Source organism: Callithrix jacchus, chromosome 13, assembly GCF_049354715.1.
Source record: "Callithrix jacchus isolate 240 chromosome 13, calJac240_pri, whole genome shotgun sequence".
Taxonomy (NCBI): domain Eukaryota; kingdom Metazoa; phylum Chordata; class Mammalia; order Primates; family Cebidae; genus Callithrix; species Callithrix jacchus.
In genome coordinates, this window is record NC_133514.1 from 31612394 (window position 1) to 31638369 (window position 25976).

The 25976-nt window shown below is 38.7% G+C and overlaps 1 protein-coding gene across 11 annotated transcripts in view; it reads left to right on the forward strand.

Annotated features, from left to right (window-relative positions):
• Nucleotides 1-25976, forward strand: part of RBPMS (RNA binding protein, mRNA processing factor) — a 190834-nt gene that overhangs the window by 78719 nt on the left and 86139 nt on the right. For all 11 annotated transcript variants that reach the window (XR_008475925.2, XR_013525601.1, XR_013525602.1 and 8 more), the window contains exons 2-4: nucleotides 10626-10703; nucleotides 13501-13539; nucleotides 14755-14817. Coding sequence is in view for 6 of the 11 variants with exons in the window: in XM_035270236.3 (XP_035126127.1) it covers nucleotides 10626-10703; nucleotides 13501-13539; nucleotides 14755-14817 (180 nt within the window). In the remaining 5 variants the exon portion in view is untranslated. The remainder of the gene's footprint in view (nucleotides 1-10625; nucleotides 10704-13500; nucleotides 13540-14754; nucleotides 14818-25976) is intronic.

The following is a 25976-nucleotide window of genomic DNA, read 5'->3' on the forward strand; positions in this document are numbered from 1 at the left end:
TCAAGCAATTCTCCTGCCTCAGCCTCCCAAGTAGCTGGGACTGCAGGCACACGCACCACCATGCCCAGCTAATTTTTGTATTTTTAGTTGAGGTGGGGTTTCACCTTCTTGACCAGGATGGTCTCGATCTCTTGACCTCGTGATCCACCCGCCTCGGCCTCCCAAAGTGCTGGGATTATAGGCGTGAGCCACCGCGCCTGGCCGTCTGGGTAGTTTTAACCTAAGTCTGTATTGTGGTGATCATTTTGACATTAAACTTAAGGATACTTAGAATTAAAATCGTAAGGGCAAGTGCACCTTAGGGTATTAAAATGCAACTTTATGGCTGGCGCAGTGGCTCATGCCTGTAATCCCAGCACTTTGGGAGGCCGAAGTGGGCGGATCAGGAGGTCAAGAGATCAAGACCATCCTTGGGTAACATGGTGAAACCCTATCTCTACTGAAAAATACAAAAATTAGCTGGGTGTGGTGGTGCCCACCTATAGTCCCAGCTACTTGGGAGGCCGAGGCAGGAGAATCACTTGAACATGGGAGGTGGAGGTTGCAGTGAGCCAAAATTGCGTGCCTGGTGACAGGGCAAGACTCTGTCTCAAAAAAAAAAAAAGGGCAACTTTATGTTCATAATACACTGGACTAAGGTATGCATTTTGAAACCATGTTTTAGCAGTGTATGCCATGTAATTGTATGAAAAGTAACATTTCATAGGCTGACCAGGGTTGAAATAGAGCAAACCACTTGAAAATTAGAACTACAGAGTAAGAACAGGACCAGAGTTAAGGGATGAAGCATCCTGCCTTTGTAAGGAACTTCTTGTTGAACACTGAGGATTTGACAGCCATGTTTCATGTTTGACAGCAGTCAGTGAAATTTCCTAATCTTGAGGTTCTGTCATATATATAAACATATATCTAGTTTCCTGACTAGTCTAATTCAAACCTTACCTTCTTGATTTACATCAGATATACCTCCCTCCCTCTGTGTCTGACAGCACTGAGGGAATTTCCTAATGAGATTAAGTGTTCACATGTATAGGGACTTCTCTTGCCTATACTTTGGCAGCTTAAAACCCTAGACATTCTCACTTTTTCTCTTTTCCTTTTAGATATGTGGCAGACATGAGGAATTGCCTGGGTTGGCCTATCAGGCTGGGTACAGTGGCTCACGCCTATATTCCCAACATTTTGGGAGGCCGAGGCAGGTGGATCACCTGAGGTCAGGAGTTTGAGACCAGCCTGGCCAACGTGGTAAAACGCAGTCTCTACTAAAAATTTAAAAATTAGCCAGGCATGATGGTGGGCACCTGTAATCCCAGCTACTCAGGAGGCAGAGGTAGGAGAATTGCTTGAACCCAGGAGGTGGAGGTTGCAGTGACCCAGGATTATACCACTGTACTTTAGCCTGGGTGACAGAGCGAGACTGTCCCAAAAAAGAAAGAAAAAGACCAATCAAAGTTAGTTTATAAAACTTTCTGATTAGAAGTTAGCATTGGATTGGGGCTGGGACAGATTCCTCAAAGATTGAACATAGTGGTGTGGTATACCCAGTGCTAACTTGCTGTCCTTATTCCCGGATCATGTCTGAGCAGTCCTCAGGTCCTGACTTTATGAATTATGGAACATCATTCTTCCTTTCTCTCCCACCTGTGCTCCCATTAGTCTTCCTTCTTCCCATCATCCTACGGAAAACTTTGTGATCACCTTGGTAGAGGGACCCTGGTTTCCATAGGCCCTAAATCAGGGTATGAATTTGGTTATTCTAAGATTGTGTCAGCCAATTAACTGTCACTTACAGGAAACACTAGTGGATCCCTCAAAATTAGAGAGTCATACACTGTGGGTAATTGTTAATATAAGAATGCCTTTTTCTTTTCTTTCTTTCTTTTTTTTTTGAGATGGAGTTTCACTCTGGTCACCCAGGCTGGAGTGCAGTGGTGCAATCTCGCTTCACTGCAACCTCTGCCTCCCGGGTTCAAGCAATTCTCCTGCCTCAGCCTCCCGTAGCTGGGATTACAGGTGCCTGCCACCATGCCCAGCTAATTTTTGTATTTTTAATAGAGATGGGGTTTCATCACGTTGGCCAAGCTGATCTGGAACTCCTGACCTCAGGTGATCAGCCCACCTTGACCTCCCAAAGTGCTGGGATTACAGGCGTGAGCCACTGAGCCCAGCCAGCTTTTTCTTTTAGAAAGGAAAGAGTAATGATTAATACTAAAATAGGCTAGCTGTGGTGGCTTACAGGCATGAGCCACTACGCCCAGCCAGTGACTCTTTTTTAAATCCTGTTGTTAGTCAATACTTGATGTCTGTAACGACGTGACCTCCTGAACCAAAACATGCCTTCCCAGGGCATGGAAAAGGAACAAGTCTTTTAAGTCCAATAGGTGACCATTGTCAGGACAAAAGAACTTGACCACCTGCTTTTCTCGAAGTCATTGCCAACTAGAAACTGGAGCTTGACCAAAGCCAGTTCATTTCTCCTGAGCTGTGATCAGAATTAAATGCCTGGCAGACCATTTTAATGGTTGCAGTAATCCATTTTCATGGGGCAGGACCTGAATGGGAACTCATACCAAGCCAACAAAGCCTTCTTTGGAAATGAGATGACCAGCAGTCCTCAGCAGGGTTCAGTCTTGCAACTTGCTGTTTTAGTCCGTGGTTACAATGTAAACAAAGAACTTATAGATTATTTAAAAAGAGTAAGAGTTTAACCAGTGTGTAAAATTTACAAGCTGGTCTCAAAACAGCCCAGCTCTATGCTGTTTATGCTGCATGGGTATGTGGAGGCTTTAACTCCTCAGTTTCTGAAACCCAAGTTTATATTCCATGGTCTGTCAGAAGAGGGATGGCACTGCCATAGATCTTGGAATGGGAGAGATCCCTCTGTTCTTGTCTTAGTAGAGCAGTCACAAAGCAAGAATACCCCTTTGACTGAAACTAGGATGGTTCTGTTCCTAGGGCAACCTTAGTCACTGGTTCCCTGTTTTCGTTATTGTTAGATATTTTTTCAGAAGTAAAGAACTACTGACTTTTGATTGGAATTGAAATGTGAAGCAAGTTACATGAATGTATTTTTGCCAGATCAAGCTTATTCCTGTGGATCAAGGGTAGGCAGAAAATGAGAAAGAACATTCCTAAGGATAAGGACAGAAGTGGACAGGCTGGGTTTGTATTTTCAAACGAAGGAAATGCATTTGGGCTTGGATATATTCTCATTTTTAAAGTAGTGGTTTATGCTTGTCATTTAAATGCCAGAATGTATTTAATTAGGAATTTGCATTTGTTGAAATTGGACATATGTATATGTAAATATGTTTTAATTATCATAAGTTAAAATGTGAATAATTTTCCTAGTAACCATATATTGATCACTATTCTGGTCTATATAGTCCTGAATTTTTTTCTTTTTGCTCATTCTCTTTTTAGGTCTGTCTCCATTTCAGCCTGTGTCTTTCATTTTTCTCCCTTGATGAAGATTGGTTTTTATCCTACTCCCCTTTTCCCTCTTATAAATTTTTTCTCTTATAATACTAATCTGTCCTGCCTTTTTGCCACATATGGGTGTTTGTCAGTTGATGTTGTGGTAGCTCTCTTGATAACAATTGTGACTGGAAAATTTCATCTCATTTTGTTTGCCATGTCATCAGTTGAACTGTTTACAAGCAAATACTTATATCTCCATGGATACATGATTGTGAATCCTTGATTTACATAGATTTCTAAATCAGTCAAGAGATATTTATAGAACGTACACTCTGTGCCTAGGACTGTGTTATACACTACAAAAAAACAGCCTTCAAACTCTAAAACGCACATAGAAGGCTTTCATCTTTGAATCCACTGTGTGTTTCAAATCATAGTTTCTCCAAAAAAATGATTCAAGCATAGAGCACGTTTAAAAGCTGTTTTGGGTGGAGGGTTTTGTATCTATAAGGATAGGCGTAGATTAAGAGAAAGCTAGCAGAGAGAGAGAGATGAATGAATATAGCCATTAACACCATGGATTTACTCAGAATGTTTCAAATAATTAACTATACCCAGTCATTTCTGAGTCATTAGAAGATAATCATCCTTCCCAGTTCCATTAATTTAAGAGGAACCTCAAGAGGCCAGCCCAGAGCTGCTAGATAGATGACCTTAAAACTTTTGTCGACAACTACAACATGCACAGAAAACCCCCATAGTCTTTGGACACTATGGTTTACCAGATGTGGCTGCTAGTTGAAAAGTGTGTGTGATAATTCTCTGTTGTATACTGAAGTCAAGCATTTTTCTATTGCTTTTTATTTTTATGCCTAGATTACCAACCAGATTAGATATGCTCTTTATTAAAGAGAGGGCCATTTCAAGGCTTGCTTTTGGCCTTTCTATCCAGGGAAGCTCAAGACTGACACAGGTTACTTTACTTACTGAGTCAGAGTTTATTAAATGAGAAGCCAGTCAATAAAATGTGTCTTGCCTTTCCTAGTGGGAGCTGGCAATGCCGTTTAAGAACACGTGGCCAGTTTATCCAAAATCTAACTGGAGCGTCTTCAGGAATGCTGGATAATGGCTAAGCCAAGAACACTCTTGCACTTCTGCCCAGCACAGGATGAATTTTACTAGCGTTTATTGTTTCAGTTCTGCTGGGGTAAAAAGGAAGTCGAAGGTACATCTACAAATCTTTTTGAGTCCCTTTGAGACAAAGCTGTCGGCAGCTTCATCTCTTGAACTTCTATGAGGCATATTGTATACTTATCTAAGAAATGTTTCACCATGTTGTGTACTTGTCTAAGAAATATGTTTCCATAAAGTAAACATATGTGGTTGCTAAAGGCACAGTGCCAGGCACACCTGTGTCTGTAGACATTGCTGGTAAACTAAGGCCTGTCCTGGATAAAGCTTTGAGGTGCTGCAAAGTTCATTGGCTCAGTAATTCGTTTGTTGTTTTGGGGGAACAGTTTTTTTCAATGAGTATTTCATCATAGATTTATATGCTGCTTATGATTATATTTCACTCTTTGGGGTTTTTAAGTTACTTTGTGAGTGAGCGAAGCTTTCTGGTATCACAGGCAGCCATTACATATCCAGTTGATTTCACTGACAGTAAGCTCGCTGCAGGCAGGAGTCATGTCTTTATCAATTCAGGAGGCTTAGCAAAGCCAGAACTCTGAAGTGCCATTTAGTGGCTCAGATGAAAAATATAATGGTAATAAGAGTAAGGAAGCTAAAATGTTTTAAAATATTTCTGTGATTCTAGGCTGGGTGTGGTGGCTCACACCTGTAATCCCAGCACTTTGAGAGGCTGACGCAGTCAGATCACCTGCAGTCAGAAATTCGAGACGTGCCTGGCCAACATGGTGAAACCCCATCTCTACTGAAAATACAAAAATTAGCCGAGCGTGGTGGTGGATGCCTGTAATCCCAGCTACTCTGGAGGTTGAGGCAGGAGAATGGCTTGAACCCGGGAGACAGAGGTCGTAGTAAGCCAAGATTGTGCCATTATACTCCAGCCTGGGCGACAGAGTGAGATTCCATCTCAAAATAAAATAAAATTCTGTGACTCTAGATCCCATTCACCATAGAAAAGCATGAATTTGATATTTAGGAAGCTATTTTTCCATTCATTATTCATGATTTTTTTTTTTTTAACTTGCTTGATAACTTTCCTAGTCTGAGGAGGTCGCTAAGAATTCCAAGTGCATTATGCTCTTGGATTTAAGTGACCTCTAGTTGGAATCAAATACATAATGTAAGTATTCAAAAATTATTTCCCCCTTGTCAGTCTGTCTGTTCTACTAGAGGAAAGAATATCTCAGTGAGTGAGATGAGATATTCTGGTAGATTTCTGAAACAATAGTGGTCTTCATGAGATTCTAGGAAACTTAAGTTGTGTCCATCTTTAAATAAAATGCCAAACATCTGATCTGCATCCAATCTGATGAACAAAACAGTTGCTTTGAGCCTCTTGGCTTCTATGAGTGAGTGGCAAACTTAGGCCTGACAGGAACTTGGTTTTTTTTTCCCCCCATGTATAACAGTTTTCTTTGAAACACCAAGAATCCCTTTACATTATGGAATATTTACATAAGAAAGAATTTCCTCCATAAACTTTATAATATATATTGGTACAAATATTGACTTTGTTTCTAGTCCCTTAAAGAAAGGGAGGTAATAAATTGAGGTAATTCTCAACCAAATAAACGTACAGTATTTAATGGATATTTATTTTAGAAAACGCAATAAGGTAAGAAAAACCATTAAAATCAGTTACTATACCATTGATGGCTAAACAATATAAACATTTGAGTACACGTACTACAAGATGAATTTTTTCTCTCTGTAAATATGTTGGCTACTTTATAGAACAAAGTGGAAGTCTATACTTTTTCCTTGAACATCATTTTTATTGGCTGTGTAATATTTCATTGTAATACAGGTGAACCTTAGTTTATATTAAATAACCCTTTCTTGATAATCCCTAGATTTAGAATAACCTTTGTTGGCAAATTGACATTTGTGAAGCCTTTTTCTCTATAACAGTATTATAAATAATAGTTTATTTTCTAGGTTAGCGCCTCAAATTCTAATTCATATTTATCACATGGTAAGATGCACCGCTAGATAAATGGCACTCTGATACTTAAACCATAGGTTCTGCTTATCGTATCATTTTTGTGGAAATCTCTGTAATCCAGTTAAGTTAGCACCTGGCACAGTGTCAGAGATAAAACAGGCACTCAACAAAATCTGAATGAATGGGAGTTGGTATTCTATCTTTGCTCAGGTTGTCCTGATGAAAACAGCCAAGTGGAACAGATGGTGTTCACTTTCTGGCCTATGAGAGGAGAGTTGTGGGTGACAGGAAGGGTACACTGGATTAGCAGGATTTCCTCACAATTTGTGTCTTTGGCAGTTGTCAGCAGTTCTGCCTCAGACAACCTCGTAAAGACTCCCAGGAAGTCTGTTTACCTGGTACAAAGTTGGGGGTAGTGGAAGTGGGCATGTAAAAGATACAGAAAACTTGAACAACAAACCTGACCTAATTTTGTTTGTTTATTTATTTATTTATTTAGAGACCAAGTCTCGCTCTGTCTTCAGGCTAGAATGCAATGGTGCAATCTCAGCTCATTGTAACCTCCGCCTCTCTCCTGAGTTAAAGCGATTCTCCTGCCTCAGCCTCCTGAGTAGCTGGGACTATAGGCATGCGCCGCCATGCCTGGCTAATTTTTTTTTTAATTTTATTTTTAGTAGAGATGGCGTTTCACCATCTTCTCCAGAATGGTCTCAAACTCCTCACCTCAGGTGATCGCCCACCTCGGCCTCCCAAAGTGCTGGAATTACAAGTGTGAGCCACGACTCCAGGCTCTAATTGATATCTATAGATCATTCCACATAGCGCAAGCAGAATACACATTTGTTTTAAGTGCACACAGACTGTTTCTCATGTTCTGAACCATAAGGAATTCATGGATGGTTTTTTTAAAAAAGTTAAGCACATACCTTTCATATGTAGGCATTCCACTTATAAGTATTTATCCAAAAAGAAAGTACACATTCATTCAAAGATTTCTACATGAATGTTCATTGCCATTTTGTCTATAAAAGCCAAAAACTAGAATAGCCCAAAATGTCCTTCAGCATGTGAATGAATAAACTGTGGTGTATCCACACTACAGAATACTTCTCAGTAATAACAAGGAATAAACTGTTGATACATTCAACAACATGGATGAATCTCAAAGTAAATTTCACTTCATGCTAAGGTAAAGAAGCCAGGTGAAAAGGGTACATACTCTGTGGTTCCCTTTGTATAAATTTTTAAATCATACGTATGCGTATAAAGAGACCGATCAGAGCAGTGATTGCCTGGCGGTGGAGAATGGTGGGATAGGGTGGGAGGAAGGATTAAAGGTGCATGAATCAACTTTTAGAGGTAATAGATTGTCTTGGATGCGATGTTTCTTAGGTTATACATATGTTAAAACATCAAATCTTACAATTTCAAGATGCGTAGTTTATTATCTAGAAATAATCTCAAAGCTGTTTATAAACAGATCATAAAATAAGGCATTTAGAATTCTGGGGCTGTTTACATCATTTTAGTGTTTATCAAACACAGTTAAATGCAAATGGAATGACATTTTACTGTGTACTGTGCTGGGTCAATAAAAAGGACTTGCTTGGTGATTCGTAATTCTGTATAACAAGAAACAAGGAAAAATGTTAGGAATGTAAAAAATAAGGCTGAGTGAGGTGGCTTATGCACATCATCCCAGCACTGTGGGAGGCGGAGATGGGAGGATCTCTTGAGCTCAGGAGTTTGAGATCAGCTTGGGCAACATGTTGAAACCCCATTTTTACAAAACATTAGCTGGACATGGTAGCATGCCTGTCTTTCTGTCTGTCTGTCTGTCTCTGCCTGTCTATCTATCTATCTATCTATCTATCTATCTATCTATCTATCTATCTATCTATGTTTGTCTGTCTATCATCTATACCAGTTTGTGTCTGTCTCCCTATCTATCTATCTGATGTTCTTTCCATTTTTCACTGAGGAAAAGTCATGTATATACATGGTTAACAATTGAGAATTGAATTTTCAATCGTGTTGCATCCCTATGAGTAGAGAAAAAGAGAAGTAGAAAATGTGATAATTCAGTAGCTACTCCTTGCCTGTTGAATCAAGATCAAATTCCTGAGCCACTGACTTTTGATGTTTTGTGTGATTTGACCCTAAGCTTCTTGTTTAGTTTTGGCTTGCCCTTCCCAGAGAATTTACTGGTTTTTCCCCTACTTCACTGCCTTGGTTAATGCTTTTCTCTGCCTGTGATTGTTATGTATCCCACCTCATCCTATGGCTCTATCTGGTAAAATGCTGCGTATCCTTTAGATTCTTTTTTGGATGCTTTCTCTGGTGTGTCCCCTGTGTTCTGTATTTTAGTGGACAAGTAAGCCCATAGTGTGTACCCTACACTCTGCACTTTATGTATTTACATATGTGGCTTGAATGACTTTTATTAGTGGCACCTAGCCAGGTACCTTGTACATGGTAGGCCTGTTTGTTGTTGGTGCCTTAAACACAGTAGGTGGAAGATAGTTTTGCAATCCTCAAAGATCTGGAAGCAGAAGTACCAGATTTGACCCAGCATTCTCATTACTGGATATATACCCAAAGGAATATTAATTATTCTGTTATAAAGATACATGCATGTGTATGTTCATTGCAGGACTATTCACAATAGTAGAGAATCAACCCAAATGCCCATCAGTGATGGACTGGATAAAGAAAATGTGGTGCATATATACCATGGAATACTATGCAGCCACAAAAAGGAATGAGATCATGTCTTTTGCAGGGACATGGATGGAGCTCCAAGTCCTGTCCTCAGCAAACTTAACACAGGAACAGAAACCCAAACACTGCATGTTCTCACTTACAAGTAGGAGCTGAAGGTTGAGAACACAGGGACAGATGATGGAGAACAACACACATGGGCCTGTGTGGGGCTTGAGGGGAGGAAGAGCATCAGGAAGAATAGCTAATGGATGCTGGGCTTGATACCTAAGTGATAGGTAGATCTGTGCAGCACAGCACCATGGCATGCGTTTATCTATGTAACAAACCTGCACATCCTGCACAGGTACCCTGGAACTTAAAAGACCACAATGGAAGCAATAGTGAGTGAGGTTGGCCCTACTGTTATGGAACTGAACAGGTGAAGAGTTAATGCATTTTGGTTATTATTTAGGTGCATTGGGCTTAACTGATACCTTGGGTTTTTTTGTTGTTGTTGTTGTTTTTTTTTTTTTTTTTGAGATGGAATCTCGCTCTGTTGCCCAGGCTAGAGTGCAGTGGCGACATCTCAGCTCACTGCAACCTCCCCGTCCCGGTTCAAGCGATTCTCCTGCCTCAGCCTCCCAAGTAGCAGGACTACAAGTGCATGCCACCATGTCCGGCTAACTTCTTGTATTTTTTGTAGTGATGGGGTTTCACCATGTTACGTAGGATGGTCTCTCCTGACCTTGTGATCTACCTGCCTCGGCCTCCCAAAGTGCTGGGATTACGGGCATGAGCTACCGTGCTTGGCATGTACTTGCACATTTATTAATTGTAATTAATGCCAATGAGGAAAGCAGCAACAAGACAAGCAGGAGGAAATAAATTGTTTTTATATTATTTTTGAAGCATATTATATTGTCCATATAGTTATGGCAGAGGAGTGGCAGGTTTACTGTGCTCCTGTTATTTTCTTTCTTAAAGTAATATTTAAATTGTGTGGAACCTCCTCATCCTCCACATTTTTAGAACTGTGCAGTGGCTAGTTGGGGAAAGTTAGTTTGTAAATTTAAATCAGCTAGATGTAATTCATTCTGAATAATTCATAATAGAAATATTCAAGAGTTGGCTTAGGGAATGCACCTTAAGATTACACAGAAGGCTGCATCTCTTCTAAAATTTGAAAAGGAAAAAAAATGAGTTGGCTTAGTGGCATCTTCACAGTAAAATATTCATTGTATCATGGAAAGAGCATGAATTTAGTATGAGTTGTAGAATATTTGGAGTAATATGTTTTTGAGATTTCAGGTGAAAGTTAACTCTCTGGAGCGTCCACACCCTTGATCACGTCTTAAATTTATTTTTCCAGGTCCGGACCCTATTTGTCAGTGGTCTTCCTCTGGATATCAAACCTCGGGAGCTCTATCTGCTTTTCAGACCATTTAAGGTACCTTTTTTATTTTTCAGAAATCATAAAATGAGACAAAATTCTGTGTGCTTCCTGGGGGCTTTTTGGAGCAAGAAATGAAATATTTGAGAAAGCACTTCATATAGTGATGTTTTTCAAAGGTTAACGAGTAAAGGAGATTAAACAACTGAGTTCTAATATACAGCCTCACTTAGGATAATAGACTGAAAGTACCTCTGGACCTCCAACAGGCAATCTAGAAAAGTCTGTGTTCTTGCTGATGTGGACATGCATCTGACTGTCTATCTGTATTCCATGTAGAGCAGCCTTAGTGTCCTTCCTGTTTGTCCTCTAATTGGGAGTGCCCTTAGAATAGATCACCAAAAAATTATAAATTACATATTTATATTTCAGATGGCAATGATGTAAGTGAAGTTCCTACCTTATTAGTTGAAATACTACTGTTGATACTGTTCTTTGGAATAGGTTTTTATGAACTGGGTTAAGAACCTAACCACCATTATTTTTTTCCATGGCAAAAGTGTCCCTAAGTTTCAAGCGAAGGAAAACAAAATTTTAAAGGATACCTAGTTATGAAGTGAGGGTAATATTTCCTGGTATTTATTGAAATACTTAATGCAGTTACCTGTCGTTCCTTTGGAAATAAGATCACTTGATAGATATTTATTGTTGCTGGGACTGAAAACTTCATAGGAGATTAGACACCAAGGACATAGTAGAAACTAAACTGAAATAATCATGCTGGCAAGAGGAAACCTTTTGAAGGTTGGCCTTTGGAGGATAGAAGAAAGCTGGAATTGACTGAACTGGGGCCCTGGAAAGGATAATAAGTTCAGGACCTGTGTTCAGGAAGTCTGAGTTGGTCAGTGTGGATGTGTTAGCAGCAGTGCCTGGCAGGGATAGTACTTATGATTAGGTGATAGGCTATCTTGCTTTCTGGTTAAAGATATCCTCATTGAAGCAGGTCCCCAGCAATAGAGGCCTTACAGGTTGAGGGAGAGGATCCAGCTTCTTAGGGAAAGGGAATAGGATATGACAACTAAAAACTCTTGTGTTGGAGAGGAGGAAGGACGGTTGCAGGGGCAGCCAATTAAAACCAAGATAAAGTAGTGTAGCTTATGTGGCAAGAGGGCACCATGTCATAATGGACATAACTCCACCTGACAGCCATCCCTTTAATGCAACAATAATGACGATGGCACAGGGAAACAGGTTCGGCGCCAGGTCAGGAGGGAGGAAGTAGGAAACGAAGAGAAGGTGTTGTGGAGAGTGTGCCACCTTTTGTAGAATTTCCTCAGTTTCTTCTTCAGGGTTTTACTTTTATAAAAGGGACAACTTTTTTATCCTTTTTATAGAATGCAGACTTTTAAAGTGAATTGATACTTTTAGTGTATAAAATACTGTTATATTTTGGGGTGTATAGAGAGAAAAACATTCAGCCAGCAAGCCCCTTATGTGAATTACCTCGTTAAAGTATTGTCACAATTCTTTCAAGTGGGTGGGTTTCATTTTTTCAAATGAGGAAAATGAAATTTGGAGCAATTGAATAAATTGTGCTCAAGTTTATACACATAAAAAATGACAGAGTCAAGATTAAAGACCAGGTAGTCTGACTCTGCCGTCCCTGTTCTGAACTATTATGTTACACTGCATCTCTGTTTGTGACTTGAGAACACAGTATATCCCTACCAGTGGTGTTTTACTTGAGTGAAATATCCATTTGTCCTTCGAGACCTTCATGGTGCTTAAACCTCCAGTTTTTTTTTTTCAGAAGAGAGCACCTTGAAGAAAGAAAGAGGCAGAACTGTGAATCATGACCTCTCTGGCCATAAGAGCCCAAGGCCATTGAGGTGAAATGTTTATAGTAGCTAATTGGTAACATAGTTCTGTGCTGTGAAGATATAAGGATGAATCAATCTCAACATCCTGCCCAGAAACCCTGACGATAAAGTCAGGACCCTAGTACATTCCTGACAGCCCTCTTAATTAAAGTCCCTGGAGACTGACCCTAGTCTGCAGATCTGTCTCTGCACTGATATGTGTAGTGGTCAATCATGTCAAGTGGTGTGTTTTTCCCGTGTCATCCATTAATGCAAGCCACCAGCTATTGATTATTTTCAGAAATAGGCACATTTTGTTATCCTGAAGAGCTGGGAGGAGTGAAGAGAAGGAGTGAAAGGGAGGGAGTGTTTCTGTCTTCCTAGAGCAGAACTGGAATAAAAACCCAAAAGTATTTTTGCATGTTTCAATCAGAATAGCAACATGAAAACTGTTTCCTTCAGTAAGTAAGCAGAATAACTCAACAAAATTCAACATCATTGTCTGCTTAACCTTTTCTGACAGTTTTGAAAATTTGGTCAGGGAGTTTTACCAACTATATTTTTAATGTTTAATTGTTGTTATCTTACAGCAGATATGACCAAATCAACACATGCTCTGACCTTTCTGTTTTACCTTCTTTCCTTGCCTAGTTCTGTAAAACCCTTACTCTTATCTAGACCAAGAAAACAAAAAGATTACTGTTATCACAGAAACTAATTTTTCTACCATTATATAATTTCATGGGGGAAAAAAAAAAGGAGAAACACACACATATAAATCCATAGACTGATTTTTTTAAAGGCCCCAACAATGCAAACAGGTGTGTGTGTGTGTATGCGCACATGCACATGCATGTGTGTAATTTGCTTTCCCAGATAACTTGGGAGACATTTGTAAGACAAGTTAGGTAATCAATAAAGAATTTATTTTTACATGAACAAGATGGTATTAACAGTTACTTTTTTGGCTAAATTTGGTTTTTCTTTATTTTCAGGGCTATGAGGGTTCTCTTATAAAGCTCACATCTAAACAGGTAAGAATTTCAAACTGGCATATAAAGATCACTTTTTTACTTTCTTCAGGAATGTTGCTGGGGCTTGATATTCTTTTTTTATTCACATTAGAATTTGAGTTTTGTTTTTTTTTTTCTGGTCTTTAACATTAAGAGTGAGTGAGATGTATTAGGAATTAGCACAGGAAAATGTTTCATAATTCTGTAGTCTTCAGCTGGAATTTCAGGGACTGTCCCAGAGCAAGATAAACACAGTAGTTTATTGAGATTGATTTGGTGAATCAGTGAAAATAATGGCTTATTATCTAAATTCACTTTTATTCCCAAGTCTTTCTCATTTCTTTTTATGATGTTAAACTTTTACAGTTTGTTTAACATCATGTCAGATAGTGAAGGATCATGCTGTCTGTCAAACCACTAAAGTAAGGCAGAGTCCCAAGTCTAGAATGGAACAGAGAAGGTACAAAATGGAAGTGGTAGTCAGTGATTCTGACAGTTTCCTACAAGTTTCTTAGAGATCGTAGCTATATTCTTTTTTTTTTTTTTTTTTTTTTTTTTTAAGTTAAACACTTGGCATACACACCTCTCCTCCAGTCACTGTTCTATCTCTCTGTTTCATCAAAAGAATGATCTTGGAGGCACACCCTTCTGGATTGATAGATGTGTGGAGGCCAAAGGGGTTATGGCCTTCCTGTATTTACTCAGAACAGCGTAATTAAGCACAAGATTTTTAAGGCATCCCTTGGGATTTGAGATAGGAATGTTCACTTTGTCATTTTGGTCATGCAGTGAGAGTCCAGGGGTTTTATCATTGTATCATTGTATTCCTTGCACTTACAGTGTACCAAAAGGTGATTCGGTTCTCTTTCCATTTTAAAAGATGAAGAAACTGAGGTACAGTGAATTTGATTTAGGAAAGTAGAGCCTCTCCGACCCAAGTTTTCCTCTATTCCCTTCTTCACTGCTGTTCACCTTTCAACCACTTCTAGATTTTTTTTATGATTCTCTAAATCCCCAGCTGTGCCCTTGAAGAACCACCCTCACCATCCCTTTGATTCATGTTAGAAATTTGGCTAAGCCACTGAGTCATGATTCTTCGGTATTTCGCTTTCTTATTTCTACCCATTGCCTGTGATCATTTCTTTGTCTTAGCTTTTCAGTTTGATAGCACCCTTAACCCAGAAAAATAGATATCGTCTGATTTTTTTTTTCTTCATATTTCTCTTTTTTCCTCAGCCCGTAGGTTTTGTCAGTTTTGACAGTCGCTCAGAAGCAGAAGCTGCAAAGAATGCTTTGAATGTAAGTATTAATGATGTAATTGTAGGGGGTTTCCATATGAGGTGATGGGAAGTAGTGGAATCTCTTTGGACGGGAATTCAAGTGGAAAGAATATGACTGCTCAATCTAAGAGAGAGGGATTCATCAATTTAGCCCTCTAAAGAGCTTTTTCCAAGAATTGTGATCAGATATGCTCAAAGTACCTGACATCTGATGATGTGGGTCTTATTTTAATCCAGCCCCATCCTATCCCATGGTGGTGTGTAGTGCTGCTTTGTTTTTTCCAGAGGAGATCATTGAGAGATTGGCTTGGTTGTCATTGTACTCTAAATGGCTACGCCCAGAACAGATAGAAATCCTGGCTTTTTTTTTTGAGACAGATTCTCACTCCATCACCAGGCACCAGGCTGGAGTTCAGTGGCACCACCTCAGCTCACTGCTACTTCCGCCTCCCTGGTTCAAGCAATTCTCCTGCCTCAGCCTTCCAAGTAGCTGGGACTACAGGTGCGCGCCACCGCACCCTGTTAATTTTTTTGTATTTTTAGTAGAGATGGGGTTTCACCATGTTGGCCAGGTTGGTCTTGATCTCTTGACCTTGTGATCTGCCCACCTCCCAAAGTGTTGGGATTACAGGCGTGAGCCACCACGCCCGGCCGAAATCCTGGCTTTTCTTATTTCATGAGGCTTTCCTTTTAGATATACAGCTTAAAACAAACAAACAAACAAACAAACAAACAAACAAAAAACTGGTCATAGCCTTTATTCTGGTTGATTAAAAATTTACTTATAAGGCTTTCCCAAAAGGCATGTGTGTTAGAATAAATTACAGTCATTTGTAATTAAGTAGATATACCTGTATTTGGTTTGTAGATATGTTGTTTGCTGTGTGTTTTGAGACTTTTGCCAGTATTGTTTTGGTAAATAAGTTTCTTCTTTCGTATGTTGGAAAATTAAACAACTTAAGGGAATTAAGCTTAGAGAAGGTGAAAGGAAGCAGAATGTAGTTTCAGATGCTGAGGATGAATCCTCATGTGCTGAGTCTCTGTGAGGTCTGGCTCCATCATGCTCTAGGCAGTTGGCCTAAGTGGCTATGAGCAAGGGCTGATTAAAGCACTAAGAGTGTTAAGGATGCTTCCTAAAAGGCAAGCAACCACTTGACTGGTTGCAATACAGGTACCATTTTGGAGGCTTCTGGGAACTTGTGTTTGGTCTTTGTGTTGCTGTGTTACCTTAAGGTACCCTACTGGCTAGCTGCTCCTTTGAGCAGACCATGTAGAGGGGTGTTGGAAATACCTGATATAGGTAATGACTTGGAGGTCCAAGGAAAAGTCTTTATATGAGTCTGTTTACTTTGTATAATAGTGTCATTGATACACAACATTGAAAGATTTTAGACTTTGGAACAAAAATGTGTACACTCTGGGAAGAAGCTGCTTAATTGTTGTTGTTGTTTTCATATAAAACACATAGGAACACCTTAGGATTCCAGGAATTCCACAGTCCAGAATTTTTCTGGATTTGGCTGGTCAGAATAGCTGCCTACTCACTCTGTTCCTCTCCTGTAGAACAAAGCAGAAACCAGTTATTTATTGAACACCAATGGTATACACTGAACCCCGGTATATAATGGAATGTTTTGATTCTGCATTAAATACATAAAACCTGAATTTTCCCAGTATAATGACACTTTAAACTTGAAAATAGAACCACAGTTTCAATTTAGCAGAAATTGAAACTTTATTTTAACTAGGTGGACACCTTCTAAATGCAGAAATATTCTGGGTCCTTTAAAGTTATGTTAGATGAAGTTTTCACCATGTTCTTTTCATTGTTCTTACTAAGGAAGTAACAAGCAGTTGAAGCATCACAGACGTGGCTCTCACTGCTTTACTGTAGTTCTCATGTGTGTATAGAGATGTCACTGACTCATTTTCCGAGCAATAGGCTTTTATTGTGACCTCTCATCTGACAAGGCAGCATTCCCTTAGGTGGTAGGTTGCATTTTTGTTTTGTTTTGTTTTTTTGTAAGATAACTTAAGGAGTTTGTTGGTTTGTTTGTTTGTTAAAAAATAAAGGCAGGTTGCCCGGCCTGGTCTCAAGCTCCTGGACTAAAGCGATTCTCCTGCCTTGGCCTTCCAAAGTGTTTAGATTACAACCTTGAGCCACCACACCCAGCCCGAAGGTTGTTTTTTAATATTTAAATGGTAATGGTCAAAAAACTGTGTTTCCTTGCCATACTAACTAAAGTACAGTGAACATAATTTCAGTTTTTCTTGGTGCCCAAAGGTTACTACAAATAGCAGGTAATGAACCTACTATGAGAAAATGATAGCGGTGTTTAACCCTGTTTTCCCCTGTGCCAGCTGGTCACAGATCACTGTTGTCTGGTCCTTAGGTCTGACTTTAGTTTATTCTTCTTGCACTCAGCTCTCCATTCTAATTTCTCACTGGCAGTGAGCCTTTCTTTAGCAGTATCCTCTCCTGTAATCATTAATACTGTTTGCTACTCATGAGTTATTAACTTGGGAAGGATCCCAAATAAAACAGGTCTAATTGTGTCTTATTCTATGGGCCTACAGAAAACTTCATATTTACTTGTGGAGTAATGAGCCTGGGCTTTCTGCTGTCCAGGGCTAACTTACATAAGAGTGTAGGGTGTTTACTGAGCTCATAGCTGATCCCTTTCTTGACATTTTAAACTTTTCTGTGTAAAGTAGTAGAGGTATTAGAAATCTTCCTAATTAATGTTGAGTACTGATAGGGGTTCATCCTTAATAAACATGTTATAATACAGTAAGAAAAAAAAAAAAGAAATCTTCCTAATGTTATAGTTAGGGAAATAGACCTAGAGAGGATGGGTAATTGAGTCAGCATGTGTAGGTTTAGAGCTCCAACGAGGAGGCAGCTAACAGTAAACTTCCTGCATCTCATCCCTGTCCATTTTATACAACATCTTTTTGCTTGCTTTGTACATGGGATGTTGCTGCATTTTTCCTTGTGGCAGTGACAGACTGTTTAATTCACATTGTCCACGATAAATTGCCACCATAAAGTTTGCTATGTGACCGTGGAGCAGACTCATTCAAGGTAGTGTATTTAATCATGAAGCTCATAGGTGTATTCTTTGTGGCCAACGTATTAGGCTCTTTTCAGGGTTATCTTTTCTAGTTGATGAGTTAAAAACATGATACTTGTACCCATGACAAAATTTTCTCCTCTTATGTCATCTGTCCAGGGTTCACTTAACAACATTTTCTTATATTCCTTTGGACAGAGTCAATGTTGTAATGTTTTGTTTTATTCCACTATTGAGAAACATACACGTGAATCCCGTAAGTTTCTCCGTTTAGAATAGTTCACTATTATGAACCACTTCTCCATGTTTGGAGCTTCTCTTTTTGTTGTTTCTGGCTTGTTTGCTATCTGGTTCAGTTGTTAGTATTAATGATTAGCCCTTTCTCAAAATGACTGATTTTTAGAATATTTTCTTCCCATTTTTGGATTGGGCTTCAGTCATTTTGATAACTTTATGGAAAAACATGCTCAAATTGAATTAAGTGGTAACACTGAACTTTTTTTTTTTTTTTTTGGAGAGACGGAGTTTTGCTGTTGTTACCCAGACTGGAGAGCAATGGCACGATCTTGGCTCACCGCAACCTCTGCCTTCTGGTTTCAAGCAATTCTCCTGCCTCAGCCTCCTGAGTAGCTGGGACTACAGGCACGCACCACCATGCCCAGCTAATTTTTGTATTTTTAGTAGAGACGGGGTTTCACCTCGTTGACCAGGATGGTCTCAATCTCTTGACCTCGTGATCCACCCGCCTCAGCCTCCCAAAGTTCTGGGATTATAGGCGTGAGCCACCGCGCCCGGCCAACACTGAACTTTAATAGGGGAATTCTCAAAGCTTCTAAATTTAAATACAGAATGTTTTGTTTCTATAGCAAAAAGTCTGAAGTTAGGCAAAAAAATAAGCCAAACCCAGACTTCTTTTCAGGTTATCTTTGGTCCCATTAATCACATGATTAGAAACCCCATTCATTCTTTAACCTGACAGCAAAATATCTGACCTATTCTTTGTCTTTCACTCACTTTGTAATTTCTGTACCTGTTTTGAATTTCTGAGCTAAAGGAAGGGGGCACTGACTGTCTTAAGTATCAAATTATTTTTAGGACTTGTTTATAATTTTGGAAAGTAAATTAAATATGCTAATATAGGGAATTAGCTAGGTTTAGGAAAAATTCTGATTTGTGGAAATTTTTAAAAGGAACACAGGAAGCAGAGCATGTTGAAGGGTAAAGATCCCCAACAGATATGGGAGTAAACCATCTCTAGCTATTCCCAGCAACTGAGAGGACCTCAAATTTGTCATTGTTGTCTAGTAGGAATCTTGTTTTTATAAAGGAGAATGATTTGTAGTTAACCTTCAATTCATCAGGCTTATGCATTATCTCTGCTAATCTATGCATGATCTCTGTAATGACCAATTTCCAAACCCAGTAAGACAAGACAACAGTGAAACAAGATAATGCCTGTTATGGCATTCTCTTGTCTTACTGGGTGTTTGGAAATTGGTCATTACTTTAAAAAGTGTGGACTGTTTAGTATATGTGTCATTCATTTGTTATCCTTCCTTCCCTGATTTTGTATAGTTGTTATTGGGCTAGGTTTTATCTTAGACTGTATTATAATTTGTTACGTGAGAACTGGAGAAGTCTATGTATATCACTGCAAAATGCCTTCCTAACTAAACATTGCTTAGGCTAGTGTAGTAATTTGCTTTACTCTCAAACTATACTCATTAATCTAAGTGATCTTCAGTTATCAGTGAACCTCCAAGTTCAGTGTTGTTTTTTCCAGATAGCTCTTGAGATAAAATTTACATATGATTCAGTTATTTAAAATACTCAATTCAATGGCTTTTCGTATGTTACATTAATTTTTTTTTTTAATTAAAAATAGAGACAGGGTTTCACCATGTTGGCCAAGATGGTCTTGATCTCTTGACCTTGTGATCTGCCTGCCTCGGCGTCCCAAAGTTCCGGGATTACAGGCACGAGCCACTGCAGCTGGCCGATTTTTTAAAATTATGGTAAAATACATTTAAAGTCTTCCCATTTTAATGACTTTTAAATGTACACTTTCTTGGTATTATTTATATTCACCATTTTGTGCAATCATTACCACTATTTCCAAACTTTTTAATCAACCCAAAGCAGAAACTCTATAGCTGATATGCAGGAAATACCTCCCCATTCTCCCTTTCCCCAGCCCCTGGTAGTCTCTAATCTGCTTGCTTTCACTGTTAATTTGCCTATTTTAAATAATGAAATATTTGTCCTTTTGCTTCTGGCTTCTCTTTCTCAGCATGTTTTCGAGGTTCATCCACGCTGTGGCATTTACCAGAATTGAATTTCTTTCTTTCTTTCTTTTTTTTTTTTTTTTTTTTTTAAAGACAGGGCTTCACAATGTTGGCCAGGCTGGTCTTGAACTCCTAACCTCAGGTGATCCACCCACCTTGGCCTCCCAAAGTGCTGAGATTACAGGCATGAGCCACGATGCCCGGCCCGAATTCCTTTTTATATCTGAATAAAATTTATTGTATGGATATGTACATTTTGTTTATTCATTTGTTGATAGACACTTAAAATTGTTTCCACCTTTTGGCTGTTGTGCATAATGCTGCAGTGAACATTGATGATAAGTATCTGAATCTGTTAAATTCCTTTTGGTGTATACCTAGGAGTAGAATTTCTGGGTCATATGGTGATCATGTGTTAGCTTTTTGTTTAGTTTGGTTTGTAACTGTTTTCCAAGGTGGTTGCACCATTTTGCATTCTCACCAGCAATGTATACTTTCTCCATATGATCTCTAAAACTTGTTCCTGTTTTTAAAATTATAGAGCCAGGCGCGGTGGCTCACGCCTATAATCCCAGCACTTTGGGAGGCCGAGGCGGGTGGATCACGAGGTCAAGAGATCGAGACCATCCTGGTCAACATGGTGAAACCCCATCTCTACTAAAAATACAAAAAATTAGCTGGGCATGGTGGTGCGTGCCTGTAATCCCAGCTACTCAGGAGGCTGAGGCAGGAGAATTGCCTGAACCCAGGAGGCGGAGGTTGCGGTGAGCCGAGATCGTGCCATTGCACTCCAGCCTGGGTAACAAGAGCGAAACTCCATCTCAAAAACAAAAAAATAAAATAAAATTATAACCATAGTAGTAGATATGAAGAGATCATGAATTCTTGCTAAATGTTTTTTGATTGATTTTAATACTAGTTATGATTTCTTTAGGAATTCCACATGACATAAAATGTTTCTTTTAGCAGGGACAAGTAACATTTCTTTTTCTCTGGTGACAGTTCTAATTAATGGAACTGTGTTATCCCCTTAAACAGTTTGTTTTACGTGTTAATAAATAACAGAACAGGGAAAAACTCAACCCTTAGAGTCCTCACTTAGTAAGACAAAACTTGAAGGAAAGGTGTTTTCTCAAGGTCTAAGTAGATTTTGGAATAAAGAGTTGAAAAGCAGTTTTGTTTAGAAGAGGTAAAATGGCTGCCACTCAGACTTCCATTGCAAAGAAGCCTTAATAGTAAATGGAAAAACTAAGTGTGTATAAAGTAAAAATTCATAAATTATTTCTTGACATTGAAAAAATTTTATTCAATAGTATTTGCAGTTAAGAGAATTTTTAGAAAAGTTAATAATTTGTATGAAGATATGCTGAGAAAGGACTTGATAGTGTCAGATGTTGAAAAAACAGCTGATGAGATCAGGAAAACTTAGCTCTCTTTTCATTTCCATAAATTGTTGGCATTCAAATAAACACTATATTTATTTATAAATATCACAATGATTACAGCCTTATAGGTAATTTGCTATATTAAATAGTTTGAGCTTTCCAACTACCAAGGTTCTTTACAATTAGGTATCATTAATTCGTTAGTCCTATATCAGGTTTCTCACTTGTGAGATGGTATTATTTACTTCCAAAATGTTAAAGGGAAACCAAGCAAAAACATTTGCAAATATTCTGTAGGCAAACTTGTACCATGACTATATTTTCTTAGCCAGAAGTACTGGTACAAACCGTTGAGTATGGAAGAATACCAAGGTAATCAAGACCTGCAGTGGCTACACGAAAACATTTTGGCTTGGTTAGACAGTCTGTTTCCTGTATCACTGGTTTTCCTGACAGCCTGTGCAAGTTAAGACTTTTGATCTTAATATTTGTACAGCTTGTGAGCTAGGTGAATTATTTCCACCAAATCAAAACTTTTTACAAATATAAGCATCCAGATGGCCTGTCTCAACTCCCCTGGCCCCCACCAGACATTATATCAATATGTTTCTTATCAGTTTTGAAATTTTCTCTCTAAGTTTCATTTAGCCTATTGCTGAGAGTGGTTAAGAGGCCCAATTAGTCTGATCCCAGCTGGGACTTTTAGATGGGATATATGCAGGATTGCCAGATGAGATCATGAGCCTGATCTAGTGTTTTATCTGTTAAATCTGTTTATAACTGCTTAACTCTTGATTTGCAGACTTTTAAGGCAGCCATTTGACGTCACTGGGTTGGAAAGTAGGCTTGTGCCAGTATAAAGCCGCTGTGATGTGGGGCCGTTGGGCCCTTCTATTTATCTCAACTATATGAGTGCGCTTTGCAGCTTGACAAACAGCCATATCCAGTGAGCTCTCCCCCCAAAGAAATTTGAGATCAACTCACCATGAAAGGCATACCCGCAAAAGTGACTCTAACCCATGTACAATTATAAAAGAAGGCACTAGTTAATAAGTGACCAATGTGTGATTATTTAGTTCTAGAATCTATCCAGATTTTCTTTGTTTTATCTCTGTTCTCTTCATGGTGGCCTTGCATTTTTTGTTACAAAACCTCCCTACGATGATAATAACATGTTAGTTAAAAGTTGTTTTGAAAAAAGCAAATGGAGATGCATTTTTTTTTTTTTTTTTTTGAGATGGAGTTTCGCTGTCGTTACCCAGGCTGGAGTGCAATGGCGCAATCTCGGCTCACCGCTACCTCCGCCTCCTGGGTTCAGGCAATTCTCCTCCCTCAGCCTCCCGAGTGGCTGGGATTACAGGCGTGTGCCACAACGCCCAGCTAATTTTTTTTGTATTTTTAGTGGAGACGGGGTTTCACCATGTTGAACAGGATGGTCTTGATCTGTTGACCTCGTGATCCACCTGCCTCGGCCTCCCAAAGTGCTGGGATTACAGGCTTGAGCCACCGTGCCCGGCCGAAGATGCATTTTTTAAGTGTGAAGAATTAAGTTCCCAGTCTTCAGCCTTTGCCTGAAGAAGAGTAAGTGGGTTATTTGAATTTATGAAGCATTTACGTAGGAAACTAGAAAATAAAACACTAGTAAAAACCTCTGGATGCGGTGGCTCACATCTGTAATCCTAGCACTTTGGGAGGTCGAAATGGGTGGATCACCAGAGGTCAGGAGTTCAAGACCAGCCTGGTCCAACATGGTGAAACCCTGTCTCTACTAAAAATACAAAAATTAGCCAGGAATGGTGCCAGGCACCTGTAATCTCACCTACTCGGGAGGCTGAGGCACGAGAATTGCTTGAACCTGGGAGGTGGAGGTTGCAGTGAGTTGAGATCATGCCACTGCACTCCAGCCTGGGCGGCAGAGCGAGACTCCATCGCAATAAATAAATAAATATAAATAAACAGGATTCATCCCAGCTCTGTCTGTATCCAGTGCTCCTACTCTTTACCATACTGGCCAACATGGCAAAACCCCATCTCTACCAAAAAAAAAATCAGATGGGTATGGTGGCGGGCACTTGTAGTCCCAGCTACTTGAGAGGCTGAGGCAGGAGAATCGCTTAAACCTGGGAGATGGAAGTTGCAGTGAGCCGAGATCGAACCCTTGCTCTACAGCCTGGGTGACAGCGGGAGACTGTCTAAAATAAAAGAAAGAATCTCAAGGAAGTTTAAATAAAGAAAAGTAGATGGAAATGTTAGAAGCATCCTTTCCCTGGGGAATAAGAAGAGCCACAGGTTCTCACACATAAACCGGTGTATATTCCAATGACAAGTACATGTAGAAATCTCAAGTTCATCTATCTCTTCTCTAGATGTAAAACACTTCATCAAATAATTATAAGACTGTGTGAAATGGCCCTCAGAATTTTCCTTGTGGCCTTTTTTGAGGATCTGTGTGTTTAAACTTATGTCATTTTAGAATTCATGCCATTTAAAAAATACTCATTTGACCTTGCCCTTTCGATTTTTGGGACATTACAGAAAATGTTTCGAATCTAATTTGCCTCTATTGTAAATGTAAATAGAAAATATAGTTAGTGTTTGTGGAACATGAAGTGCAAAGTGAGTTTTTTTGTTAGATCTTGTTTTGCTGCTAAGATGCCAAGCCAGTTTTAGAACCAAAAACTCTTAATGTCTTGACTGTCTTGACTGATCGTTCGTTCTGTAGTGCATATTTTGGCACCTTAAATCACTGTCTTTATTCTTTTACTTTTAGTGAATGATCACATCATCGTGATGACTAGGGTCTGCAGAGTTCCCTTTCTCACACCGGGTTAATGTTTTTGATAATCCATAAGGATTTGAACTTTTGCGTCACAAAGCTAGAACCCTTGGTTTTACTCTGTAACTGGAAAGCATTAAAACATTTTAAAAACCTTGGGAAGTCGGGTGGGACTTAACTTTCTCAAACATTGAATAAGGTGTTTTGATATTATTATTTTATTGTTTCAAGTATATACAATATGAAGTATTTTCTTTCTTTATAATTAAATGCAGGCTTTTTTGCTTTTTCTAGACATTTAATAATTACATGGATGTGTTAAAAATTTTAATGAGAAAATTACAAATAGTCAAGTTTTTATATGTAAAATGAGGAAGAAGAAATAAAGTAAATGTTTATAGAATATGAAAAATTATATATGTAATATGTAATAAATATGAGGCTAGAGGAATAAATAAAACCAAATTCTAGTGAACATGATTAGACAATCTAGAATCTGAAAGATAATAAAATCTGTTAAAGCTAATATTTATAGAAAAATATACCATGAAGTATATTTTTAAGACTAAAATTTCTCCTCCGAAAATCTAGTGTTAAGTTTCAGTAGAGAACGTTTTGAAAAACGAAGTGATGACTTGAGTAACCTGGTCATTGCATAAAAGGATAGAAGATATTTTTCCTGGCCATTGTGCAGCAGGTTAATTTTAGGATTATTGTTTTTAAATTAAAAGTTCAAAATAATTTCCCCAGAAAAGCAGTTGGGTAGAAAATTTCTACTATAAACTTACGACCAATGGTTCTCTTGTATTTTGAATTTTTAAAAATCTATTTCCTCCTTTATTTGCCCTGCACAAGACATCAGTCATGTGTAAATGAATGAATAAATACACAGAGTACTTAAAGAGTTAAATTTGTTAACATAGACATGAAAATAAGTTTAGGTGGAAAGGAATTCACATCAAGTTACTTTGTAACAAAGGAGCAAAATCAGGTGAAGTATAAAAGCATTATTTCTATGTGTACTTTGAAAAAATATGAATAAAAATACAATCCACACAAAGTAATTTCTGTATAATGGCTCACAGAATTTAGGTATTCACTTAGAAGTCAGATGTAATGATATCCAAATAAAAGAACATTGAATAGAAGGCAGAAAAAGTTATTTAAGGTTACAGGTCATAGATACACCTCTGTGGAAAAGCCAAACAACCAGGTGGGAAGCAATATGGCTGTTGACACATTTTAGAATGCTAAATAAGTGAGTGACAAAATGAATGGAGGAAAGCCTTTTAGGCTTAGGGATGACCCTAGGTTACTGGAGCAGGAAGATGTTGATTTTAACAAAACATCACCCTTTCCTCTTGATTTATCTGTAGAGGTGTTTACCAAATTCTGAACACACACTTAAAACTATTCTTAAACATTTTAATACACTGACATTAAAAACATACTGTGAGTTTATACCTGTAAGTGGGTACTAAATTTGTAAATTCAGGCTAAGAAGAGAACAACTGAAGTTTGTTTTGATAACAGTATCATGAGCGTGTCCCAATCCAGCCGTCCTGATTTATATTTACTTTACTGATTTGGGGGCTCTTCCTCAAGCCTTGGTTTTCCTTCCTATGCTGTTGATCATAGCCACCTCAAATGGTAAAAGG